Source organism: Aquarana catesbeiana, linkage group LG01, assembly GCF_042186555.1.
Source record: "Aquarana catesbeiana isolate 2022-GZ linkage group LG01, ASM4218655v1, whole genome shotgun sequence".
Taxonomy (NCBI): Eukaryota; Metazoa; Chordata; class Amphibia; order Anura; family Ranidae; genus Aquarana; species Aquarana catesbeiana.
In genome coordinates this window covers 397,009,593-397,022,471 of record NC_133324.1, presented here as the reverse complement: position 1 = coordinate 397,022,471, position 12,879 = coordinate 397,009,593, and the positions used below count along the sequence as shown (strand labels likewise).

Here is a 12,879-nt window from a genome sequence, read left to right as displayed (position 1 = left end):
TATTTGCGGTGTCATGAGGTACCTTACAAAGTTTATGACGGCATATACAGTTCCCGGGAATACGTCATTTGATAAGCATCAGCGAGGTCGACATGGTCTACTGACCGAAAGAGACTAAAGGATATTGCGCAAGATAGTGACCCGGATTTTTGCATGAAGAGTGGAATCAAATTCCATTATCCACAATCCAAGACTTCTGTTTGTCAGTTGTCAGTAGACTTTAGGCCGTCTTGGATGCCAAAGGCGGTCCAACACCATATTAAGTAACGATTTTGCTTTTACATGCATACATGTTTCCATAATTTTGTCTAACCTCTGTATATCTGAAGGTCTTTGTTTTTGTGCCTGTACACGATTTAATTCTAAAAACAGGATTTATGTTTTTCTGGTTCATACAGTAGAAAAGCCTGTAGTGGTTCGAAAGCAGTTTCTGCAGCCAAGTCCTGAAGATTTGGAGATCTACGGGTATGTTTTTGAACATTAAACCTGTCAGCATTTGATGAAAGAAATTATGTCTTAAAGTGATACTAAACGTGTTGTTTAATATACATTGTACCTTCTATTTCTGTATGTGGATGATGGCACTGTAACTATTTTTTATATTAAAAAAAAAAACAAAAAAAAACTAAGTTCCTTTTTCCTAATTGATATACAGCTGTCACACGACCTGGATCATTCCCAGCGTGTCTCCAGGGAAACATAATCTGGTGGAGCTTCTAGTCCTGCTATCAAACTTTTAAATTGTTATAGAAATATACAGTATATTTGAAATGAAATCTTTTTTTATGTTGTGGAAATAATATGGTATGGGCGAATTTTTGCCAGTCACAGGCTGTGTCACTCTTCTCCAGCCTGTGTCTTGGAATAAGAGGGAGGTGACTCCTCCATTAATCTACATGTAATATCCTGCCCCTGTTGCGTTTAACTGGTTAGTGAGCATGGAGGAGGGAGGGAGTGGGTTGTCATTTACCGCTGCGTAAATGACCACATGTATGACTATTGTCACATGGGCTGCCCAGATGTGATGAGGAAATGCTCTGCATAGAAACTCACTGAATACTGAGCATGTGCAGAGTTGCCACCACAGCTGCAAAATCCCTAACTGTTTTTGGGACATGAACAGAAGGGGGGAGATAGAGGGCAGCAGGATCAACCAGGTTTTATTTGCAAAATACAGAAAACTAATCTCATAGTGACTGAGTGAATATGAACAGCATGTAATACACCATTTATTGAAAGTTTTTTAATGATGTGGGTTTGGTGACACTTTAAACCTGACATTCATGTGTACAGCTTAGCGTGAGTGCCAAGGTAAATGGCAGGGAAACTCCGCTTTCTCTGGTGGTGTTGGGATTGTCAAACGCAAAGAGGCTATGAGGATTATTTTCTAAAACTGGAGAGTGCAAAATCTGGTGCAGTTCTGCATAAAAAACAATCAGCTTCCTTGTTTTATTGTCAAAACTTAAATGAACAAGCTGAAGTTAGAAGCTGATTGGCTACCATGCACAGCTGCACCAGATTCTGAGCGCTCCAGTTTTAGTTAATCTCCCCCTGTGTAGGTGCAGTTATATGTAGTTAAGACCTATAGTAACCACTTCGATTTCAGTTCTTTACAGTCAAGAAAGGTAAACATATATTCTTGTTGCTTTCTATAGCTTATTACTCTTTAGATTGAAAGTTGAACGGCACACAAACTAAATACGCAACTGAACTATATAAGTATACAGAAGCTGTTTATTAAATGAATTGTAATTTTGTCTGATGATTTACAGTCTTGTCAGAAAATAGTCAGATTGGTGACAAGACTTTTCTCTGCAGCGCTTATACAATATTACTAGATCATCTTCCTGCTCCCTTGTCTTTGGACATTAAAGAGGCTTATAACTTCTAATGAACTTATATTGAAAAAAAATTAAAAAAAGAGGTAGTAGCAGACTGATGAGCATATCCCTCTGCTCTTACCAGCAGAGCTCATGTGCATGTAGCAAAGCCTGTTTGGCTCCCTGTGCTGTCCCTCCTTCTTCTCATTTTTGCATTCCAAGAAAATAATTTAATGCTTTTAATGAATATATATGCTGGCATTCATTGGTGTTTTTAGCTTTAAGGAATAAGCCAGACAATATTGCCACAAGCTCTGACAAGTTTCAATCACTGTAAATAATACAAGTCCAACCTGCAAACACTAAAGTCCTTTTTTTTTTTTTTTTTTTTGTTCTTTTTTTCCTTTAGGCCTAATACAAAAATGATTCAGTTTCGAAAAGGTGAAAGCGTAGGCATGAGGCTTGCTGGTGGTAATGATGTTGGTATATTTATTGCTGGTGTTCAGGAAGGAAGTGCTGCTGAGCAGGAAGGCCTAGAAGAAGGAGATCAGCTTCTCAAGGTAACACTTGACGTTTTACAGCTTGATAAAGGTGCAAATGTACATTCTGCATTAAAGTCAGTCCTAGGTTCCTTTGGGCTTTGGTCAAAGAACTAGTTTGTCAAATATTTTTTTTTTCATTTTGGATAGAGAGTGAAAGACTTATAACTTCCTTCAGGTTTTTGTTGCTGGCCGTGTCCCCATAGAACATATTTCTCCTAACTTTCAGTCCCATTATCACTAACTGGCAAATCAGTCTGGAACACCAAAAACAGGAAGCCTATGGATGCCTGTGTGTACCTAGAGGATGGAATTCTAGAGTAAATCTCCCGAATTAGTAGGTAAGGTTAGAACCTCCCTAAGGTGTGTGTTTTTTTGTTTTTTTTTTTTTTTTTTTTTTTTTTTTTTTTTTTTAGCTCTTTGCCACCAGTGGGAAGGTTTACTCTAGAATTCCATCCTCTAGGTATACACAGGCAATATGGAAACAAAAGATAGGGGAAATCTTCCCACTGGGTTGAAAGAGCAAAAACAAATAAAAACCTTAGAGTTTCTAACCTTACCTACTCTGTCCACAATTCATGAAAGTATAGGGTAGCATTGCACTTAAATTACTGTCTCCCTTTATGACAAATTGATAGGACATAAACAAACTTTATCCTAGTTCTATTTCTGTTTAAGCTGCCCACACCTTTCTTCATACAAACCCAACACTTCTGTACAATCATTAAGATGTTTTTTAGACCTGAGGTACCCCAGCGGAGTGCCATTTATTAGGCAGTTATACAGTCAGAATGTATTACAATCCTTTCAAAACCTGAAGGAGTCCTTTCAGTTACAGGCTCGTAGATTTTTTCTACAACTACAGCATGCCTTAATGGCACAGGCCAAACACAACAATTTGACATTGCAGGTTATGCCACTTTTTGAAACCTTTGCAAAGGCCAATGAAAAAAAGGGGCTTATTTCTTCCCTGTATAGACTTCAAAAATAAAAATTAAGTACAGCGCTACGTTTAGAAAAAAAGTGAAAAGCAGCCAACACACCTATAGACTCAAGGCAGAAAAAAAAACCAAAAGAAACAAAAGTGTGACGCTATATATCACATCCACAGCCGTGTGTATTACAATAAAGGCATATAAAAATGGTGAATACTACCAAAAAATGTATGACCATAAAATGGATAGTGTCAAATAATTAATCAGTGTTGATCACATATAAAGTAAATACACAATATTACTTAATCATCAGATATGCCAGTGATTAATAGAAACCCGTGCTGGTTCCATGAGCCAGACACCAAACATAAAAAACATAAAACTTTAGAAGTCCATAAAAAATGTGTAGAAAAATAGTGAAAAAAACATCAACAGAGTTCAAAGGGGGTGATGCATGGCCAGATGGTATTCACAGAATTTTAGTCGCACCAAATCTGGCGAGTGGGCAGAAGGGAGACCACAAGTGTGCATAGATTGTACATCAGTGCCGGGGCCAACACCAGGAGTAGAGGAGGCTTACCGGAAAGAATTGACCTGAAATGGCGTACGCCAGACAAGTCAAAAAAGCATAATAACCACTGGTTCTGGGAAATGCGTCTTGTCAGATGTCATCAACAGATGGTGGAAAGAAAAGGGGGGGTCCACACGGCTTCCTCTCCCATAGGTAATCCAGCATAAGCCAAACGTGTAGTTTCATATGCCATGCAAGGAGCAAACAAAACTCACATAGCGTAAAAACGTTTTAAAACACTAGTTTATTAAAATAATAAAAAACAGACTCACATTTTGGAAGAACGAAACAGAGCTCAAATATCAAATAGCGCCGATCGTGAGGGGTCCACCTCGGGCTTTCACACTGAACAAACAGCGGAGGCTGTTTTGGGGCGGTTTGCAGGCGGTATTTTTAGCGCAATAACGCCTGCAAACCGCCCCAGTGTGAAAGGGGTCTAAGTCTAGGCTCACCACTAAAGCAGCTGCAGCACCATGCGTTTTTCAGTGCAATTTTGTATTGTGACCTTGCATGTTTTTGATGTGTTTTCCATGCTGATGTGTGTTTTTTTTTTTTTTTGGGAGGAGACTTTTTTTTTATATACAAAACTCACTAAAAACGCAAAAACGCACTACAAATGCATGTACATGTGTTTTACACTTGTTTTTGGTGCGTTTCACTTGAAGTTTATGGGCCAAAATCATGCTGCACCAAATTGGCACCTGCACTTTTTCTAAAAATTCTCTGCAACTGTGGAGCATTGAGGTGAACAAGCACCATAGTGAATAATGTGATTTTCATTGTCATGTGGTGCAGCCCAGCAGCAGCTGCATAGGAAAATGCACTAATGTGAACATGGGCTTAGGCTGCCGTTTTTATTAATGATTTATAAAGTTCCGACAGTTAGAACAACTTTATTTATGCATATGATGGGCAAGGAGATGGGGGCGGGGGGGAAGCTTTTCTAGCTTTACTAGTCGCATATTAATAGCTTTAGAATTATGTGCACATCTTATGTAAGGTAGATGACCATTAAAAAAACATATTTTTCATGTTCTAAAATACCTCCTTTGTTCTTTATATCGCTATCATAGGTCAACACACAAGACTTCAGATGCATTGTTCGAGAAGATGCAGTTTTATATTTGTTGGAAATTCCAAAAGGAGAAGAAGTTACCATTTTAACTCAGAGCAGATATGATGGTAATTGATCTTATGTGTTTTTTAATAAGTATGTGAATGGAAGAAACATACAGCCTATCTGCCTATTTTTTCATACTCCATAAATGTTCATTGCTTGGTTTAATGTGGCATATGAAGTCTAAAGCTGAATCCAGGTATGATCTGTCTTGCATGCTTTCATTGGTCACTATATCTGGTCTCCCACAGTACACACAACATGAAAATGCAATTATTTTAGTAAATATAAACTGCTAAATACATTTTCTCATCAGCAGTATATAGCAGTCTGGTTACTTCTATAAGTGTCTGGTTAAAGCTTGTAGAGGGGAAGTTTTCATTCTCCCCTGATTGTCCTATTAGGTTGTAGAACCCCTCACCCTCTGGACGGTGCTGATTGGCCCTGTGCTGATCACATGCACTCTACCAAGAAAAAAAATCTCTACTAGTACAAACCAAACTGAGCATTTGCAGCTTGCCCCAAGGCTCTGTTCTATCAGGGGACTGGGGAAGAAGGGGCGGATCTGAGAAGACCGGATCCAACAGCTTTTTTTACACAATGCAGAGGATTAACTCCTTGGGTTCCACAGTGATTATAAAAAGCAAGCTTTACTGCATTTACAGACTGATTTTACGGTTGTGTGTTTAGTAACACTTGAATAGGTTGGGGTAGGAAGATTGGGGAGGAGGGGGATGGATAGGGTTGTGGAATTCGGTAGTGGAGAGGAGAGATTGTGAGTATCCCCTTTTTCACAGAAGCAAGAAGCCTAGGTAGGGGAAGGAAAGGCATCAGCCTTGGATACCAAATCACCCAAAACATGTTCATTGTATCGAGATATTGGCCTGGATTTTGTCATATAACATCATGATCCTGGTTTTAATTTCCACAATATGAAAAGTCTCTATGGCTTGAACAGCAAGGAATGGGCACTATATACCTACAGACACCAGGTATATGTACCTTAAATCCTTCTGCTTCAACTGGGCACCCGAGTAGCAAGTTTAAATATAGAGCTAGCTCAAAAATACTTACTATGCCCATAAATATTAGATGACTAATATGGCCTTCCAGGGACATTGCTTAGGAGGTAAGTTCAGATGAGGGAACCCCAAGAGGTAAAGCGGCTACTAAGGCAGCAAAGGGCAATACTAGAGTCTGGTAAAAATATACAAAAGTTTATTCAATATAAGACCTCTTTCACACCGAGGGCGTTTTGCAGGCGCTATAGCGTTAAAAATAGCGGCTGCAATCCTCCCTCAAACAGCTGCTCCATTGTTTCCAGTGTGAAAGCCCGAGGGGCTTTGCGGACGGTTTGAACTCTTTCTCGGCCGCTAGTGGGGGGGTAAAAGTGCCCCGCTAGCGGCCGAAATGCGCCACAAATCCGACGGTAAATGCCTCTAAAAATAGCGGCGTTTTACCGCCGACGCTATAGGCGGCTCGGTGTGAAAGGGGTCTTAAGGATAAAAACATGGCTTAGAATTCTGAGAAATAAGGTTACATCTACACTGGTTATAGTTTATAAAGTCCCACACTGCTGAAATAGAGTGTGGTACACAGACAATTGACATACAGACATGTAAAAACAAATAACGACAAAAGGTCCGGACGCCAAATTACCATACACACAGAGATTGTCAGCAGTAAATACCACTTAGTGAGTGTGGCTGAGAAAGGAATTCACCAATGAGGAATCCTATTAGGCGATCTATGTGCGTATGGCCCCCGGGGATATGGGAAGGTAATAAATATGGAAAGTCTGCTAGATGGGAGGTATCTAGTACTAGGGCTCCTGGTATGGGATTGCTAGCTGTGGATCAATGCATAGAGCCTCTGAGTTCATGTACTTCAGAGCTGCATATACAGTGGTAAGATGAAGATGCGTGGAAGTGACTTCTGTCACTTAAGTGAGTCCTGCAAAGATTAGGTGATGTTCTGCATCTAATGATGACGACTAGATAGATGCACCAAAGTTGCTGCTGATCACTAATGGACAATGGATCATTAGCCTCAAAATATGTTTACTGAATTGACTGCTGGTTCCTAGGAGGCACACAGTGTTAGAGCTCAAGGTGAATGCATGCACGTGTGCAATTCTTACAATTCACAAATTCACTGATATGCCAGAAGTAGTCATATATACAACAGTCACACATAGACACATAGATGTCAATAGCTAGCAATGCCCAGAGGTGCTGACCGCAATAGAGCAGAGTCCCGCTTGAAGGACAAATTGTATGTCAAGTTAGCAAGCAGAAAAAAATAGGCAATAGCAAAGGTGCATAACAGTTCTGAAGTAGGGCTTAAGGCAGGGAGGCGATCCTACATTACCAGATCCTGTAGCCGATGATACAGATGCCTTCCATTCTTACGGCTGCAATCATGAAATCCATGCTACGTGTCTCAAGCCATCCATGGGGAAGTAGAGAGACACTGCTGCTTCATAGCCGACACGAGCGGAGGATTCATGCAGTGACTGCGGAGTATGCCGCGATAGTTCCAGGTGGATCCATAAGCTCTTTTAGCCATTAGTCAGGCTTCTGCTCTCCCAATGCCTGATGAATGGGGGATCGTTTAGGCGGCGTCACATGACCGTGATGACGTTGACGCGTTTCGCAACGAGTGGCGTAGCTTCGTCTGGATGGGGCTTTTTTTTCTGTTTTAGTTTGCTTGGCTATGGCAGCAACACCTGACTAGGGTGGTGAGTGGCACTGGGTCTGAATTAACATAAATGGTAGAGGCGCCATCAGTGGACCTGTCTTCCTCTTGTCTTGTATTAGGAGGTAAGCTCACAAAGGGCATTCTAAAAGTCTTGCTTAATTTGTCTGGAGAAAATAGTTTAAAACTCAAGTTACAATAAATTGATAAGCAATGCTTTCAGGAAAGCAATTAACAGAATTGTACTTTCCCAAAGCTGCTTTTTAACTAGGGAGAGTTCCAGTATAATGACATGTCCTTCAAATACTAAACAGGCCGAAGTTCTTTGTTTCCTTGGACCTTGAACAAGAGCTGTAGCTCCCACTCTGGTAGTACATTGATTCTCAAAGGATTTTCTTTGATATAGCTTTCATCTTTTGTTTCCAGTCTACAAAAACATACTTGCCTGTGGCCGGGGAGATTCGTTCTTCATAAGGACTCATTTTGAGTATGAGAAAGAGGCTCAGCAATTTTTAGGATTCACAAGAGGCGAGATCTTCAGGGTGGTTGATACACTATATGATGGGAAGCTTGGCAGCTGGCTGGCTGTAAGGATCGCCAATGAATTGGAGAAGGGACTTATTCCAAGTAAAAGCAGGTAATCTTTTATCTGTCCTTTAATTTGTATGATGTGTTGTGCATTTATATGTTCTGCTATGTATAGTCATTTATCCTGAAAAAACATCATCAAGTTTATTCTCTTAGTTTTTTGTTCTCTACTGTTGTATGTTACTGATTTAGCATATTTTGTTTGATTTTTACAGATGTAGACATAGGTTCACATTCACCTCGGTTCACACTATGAAGCGCATTTGAACCGCATGAGAACTGCATCACATTCCTGTTCAATTCACATGCAATTCAGTGTGGCAACATTTGTGCTCATTCATTTTGAATGGGCTCAAATCTCGCCAAAGTTGCTCATGCACTGATTTTGGAACCGGACTGCAACTGGATTGCATGGTCGTTCTGTTCCATGTAATCCAGTGCAGGCAAGCACACTACATTTGCGACCTGCGTTTGAGGCATCGTTAAGATTACACCCGCTGCAGATCACCAGGGCAGTGCAATTTGAATGCGGTGCAGGAAACGTGCACAGATGGCGGGTTTCCCGCACCAAATTCTAATGTGAACCTAAGTGAAATGACACCCCAAACACGTTTGCCTGCTCCAGATCACATGGTGCAAAACAACCATGCGATCCAGTTGCAATGCAGTTCCAAAACTGGTACACGAACAACTGGCGCAATGTTGTGCAATTTGAGCCCATTCAACATGAATCAAATCGCACCAAACTGAAAGGCATGTGAATTGAACAGCAATGCGGTGCGGTTCCTGTGTGATTCATATGCAGTTCATGGCGTGAACTGAGGCTAAGATTGCACTGACACACTCTTCAGATCGCGTGTGGTGCGGGAAAGGCACACTGCTCGCGGGTTTCCCATACCGCATGAAACAAAGCCCTATAAATTTCTAGATGAAAGTGCATCATTGAAAATCATTTTTCATTAAGAATTTTTTTTTTTTTTTTTTTTTTTTATAGTTACCTGTCTTATACAAAATTAAGAAAATGCTCTTGTTTCCATTTATGCTCAAAAATTCTATGACGTGCTTTAAAAATCTGTTACTTTAAAAGATAAAGATTGACAGTACATTTTTAAAGAGAAATTGTCATCAAGAGACACTTTTCAGGCTTCTCACAGAAATAAAATGGTTTACAATTGCTGAACGTATGTATGAAATCATGGTGCCTTTTGGAATGTGGCTCCCTCACTTCCCCTCCTGGTCTTCCAGGGTGTCCAGCTGCTGCCTATGAAGCCTCCAGTGTTCTGTGAGTGACAGCAGGGAATAGGTTCCAGTTTTGTCTCTCTGTACATGGCAACGGAACTCCCTGCTGTCACTGATATTGTGCAGACAGTCTCCCCCACACAGCTTCAGGTGTTGGAAGCTTCGCAGGCAGCAGCCAGACACCTTTGTGACATCGGGGACAGTATGGGGCCTACTAAAGTAGACCTAGGGCTGTTGTTAGAAATCACAGGGTCCTGCACAACCTACCTGACAGGATCCCACCCCATCCCATCCCGCCAATGGCTGAGAGCGTTGACTAGAGTGTTCTGGCAGCAGGGGAGATCGCTGTACTAACGTGTGTTAGTACAGTGGCTCTGACCTGAGATGTCAGCCCACTGGGTTGAAAAAAAACCCAAACTAGCATTGTATACTAGGCATTAGGCCGCATTCACATTTGATGTTTCCTGGATGTGTGACAAAGTGCACAGGTATTGGGCATTTTGCAGGGCATTTTATAAATGCACTGCAAATGTGCATAGCGCTTGTGGTGCCAATAATTGCTAATGGCACCCCAAATGCAACTAGCAGACCTGCGTTTTGTCAAAAAAAAAGCGCAGCGGGAACAGTGTTCCCGCTATGCAAAGTGTAAAGGGGACCTTAGGGGTGGTATATAGAAATGGCTGGGCAGAGATGTTTGTCAGCTGGAGAGAGAGAGACGGATCCTAGCTCCAGCACTGCAGTGGTAGCTACCTGCAGTTCTAGGCTGGCTCCTGGTATATTCACCCCTCTCCAAAAACCTGAAGGTTCTGTCCCTTCACTCCAGCAGCAACCCCCCCACATTCACCCCCTCCAGCAAAAGCACTGCTCCATCCAAGCCCTGGAGTCCACACTGAACACAGAGCAGTGAGAGCACGATCTGGTGGGAGGGGAGCAAGCTTCCTGCTCCTTCATCACACTGACCAGTGGTGGCTCGTGTTTTTTTTTTTGTTTGGGGGCAGCGAGGATCGGGGCAACGGCGGGCATCAGCAGACATCAGGCTGCGGCGGGGATCAAGGCATCAGCAAACATCAGGCTGCAGCGGGCATCTGGTAGCGGCTCCTGTGTCTTCTCCTCCTCCCTTCCGCCGTGTGTCTCCTCCCCTCCTCCTAGGTGTCCAATAGGATCGCCTGTCCTTTCAGCCAATCGGGTGACTGGTATCAGACCTGCTTCCCAATTGGCCAGGAGGCGGATCAGTATTGCAACAGTGAATATTGATTCGCTGTTGCAACACACCTGGGTGGGCTCCGGACGCAATGCTCTGCACTCCGAGCACACCCTATTTTGAAGCCTATTAGAGCTTCTGGCTCTAATCACATGCTTCAAAAAACACCCCCGCCGCCCATCCCCACAATATGTATTCATGAACCTGCCATCCTGAAAGGGGGCGGGCACATGGATAGGGAGGGCAGCATGGGCTGGGGGGGGGGGCGGCACCCGTGCGCTCACAATGGATGGGCCACCCCCGACACTGACAGGAGATAACACTGCTGACTATGGGCCAGGGGGAAACGGAGGGGGAGTTTTAGGACCCGGCAGAGACTCTGCAGCTGTCTCCTTCTGCTTCAGATTGGGACACTTTGTCAGTATATAGAACTTATCCCTCTGCAAAGCTGCTGGAGGGAGAACGCCAGCAGCGCTGCAGGAGATCCACAGTTGTCACAAGGCAGTACAGCTGGCACTCCTGGCCCAGGCCCCTCTTCTGAAATGACAGAGCTCAGGCCTGGTACAGGAGGGCTGGCTGTACTGCCCTATGAGCAGCCCTGCCTCTGGCACTTCTAAAGATGTCAGAGTATGAAAAATAAAAAACTACAGGACTATTACTGAAAAAGGCATAATGAATTTCAATAGCAAGGTTATCATCCGTAAGGGCTAAAAGTAAACATCGCTTTGGAGTCGCTTTGGATAAGTCTCTATGAGCTTGCCACATCTTGCCACTGGGATTTTTGCCCATTCCTCCTTGCAAAACTGCTCCAGCTCCTTCAAGTTGGATGGTTTGCGCTTTTTAACGGCAATCTTTAAGTCTGACCACAGAATTTCTATTGGATTGGGGTCTGGACTTTGACTAGGCCATTCCAACACATTTACATGTTTCCTCTTAAACCACTCAAGTTTTGCTTTAGCAGTGTGTTTGGGGTCATTGTCCTACTGGAAGGTGAACCTCCGCTCTAGCCTCAAATCACACACAGAGTGGTACAGGTTTTGCTCAAGAATATCCCTGTATTTAGCACCATCCATCTTTCCCTCAACTCTGACCAGTTTCCCAGTCCTGACTGCTGAAAAACAGCACAGCATGATGCTTCCACCACCATGTTTACTGTGGGGATGGTGTTCTTTGGGTGAGGCGATGTGTTGGGTTTGCGCCAGACATAGTGTTTTCTTTGCCCAAAAAGTTAAATTTTAGTCTCATCAGACTAGAGCACCTAAAACGTGGCATTTTGTTTTTTGCTGAAAGTAATGGCTTTCTTCTGGCCACTCTGCCATAAAGCCCAACTCTATGGAGCGTACGGCTTATTGTTGTCGTCCTAGGTACAGATACTCCAGTCTCTGCTGTGGAACTCTGCAGCTCCTCCAGGGTTACCTTAGGTCTCTGTGCTGCCTCTCTTATTAATACCTTCCTTGCCCGGTCCGTGAGTTTTGGTGTGCGGACGTCTCTTGGCAGGTTTGCGGTTGTGCCATGTTCTTTCCTTTTGGTTATGATAGATTTGATGGTGCTCCTAGGGATCATCAAAGATTTGGATATTTTTTTTATAACCTAACCCTCTCAACAACATTGTCCCTTACTTGTTTGGAGAGTTCCTTGGTCTTCATGGCAATGTTTGGTTAGTGATGCCTCTTGCTTAGGTGTTGCAGCCTCTGGGGCCTTTCAAAAAGGTGTGTATATTTAATGACAGATCATGTGACACTTAGATTGCACACAGGTGGACATCATTTCACTAATTATGTGACTTCTGAAGGTAATTGGTTGCACCAGAGATTTTTATGGGCTTCATAACAAAGGGGGTGAATACATACACACATACCAATTATCAGTTTTTTATTTCTGAAAAATAGTTTTATGTATATATTTTTCTAATTTTACTTCACCAACTTAGACTATTGTGTTCTGATCCATCACATATAATTCAGATTAAAAAACATTGAACTAAAGGCTGTAATGTAGCAAAATGGGTAAAAAGCCAAGGGGGTGAATACTTTGCAAGGCACTGTATAACTTTGTTGAATGTTGGTACTAGGAAAAAATATACACATTGTAAAAATGAGAGCCCTTACTTATATGAAGTATCTAAATACCAACTAGCTAGCTGCTTGCTTAGGCTGATTACCCACGGCTATC

At 42.4% G+C, this 12,879-nt stretch overlaps 1 protein-coding gene across 4 annotated transcripts in view; it reads left to right on the top strand.

The window, feature by feature from the left end:
• The window catches only part of TJP2 (tight junction protein 2), a 159,940-nt gene that overhangs the window by 123,239 nt on the left and 23,822 nt on the right, over positions 1 to 12,879 (top strand). For all 4 annotated transcript variants that reach the window (XM_073634689.1, XM_073634697.1, XM_073634682.1 and 1 more), the window contains 4 exons: positions 399 to 465; positions 2,230 to 2,380; positions 4,939 to 5,047; positions 8,106 to 8,316. In XM_073634689.1, the coding sequence (XP_073490790.1) occupies positions 399 to 465; positions 2,230 to 2,380; positions 4,939 to 5,047; positions 8,106 to 8,316 (538 nt within the window). The remainder of the gene's footprint in view (positions 1 to 398; positions 466 to 2,229; positions 2,381 to 4,938; positions 5,048 to 8,105; positions 8,317 to 12,879) is intronic.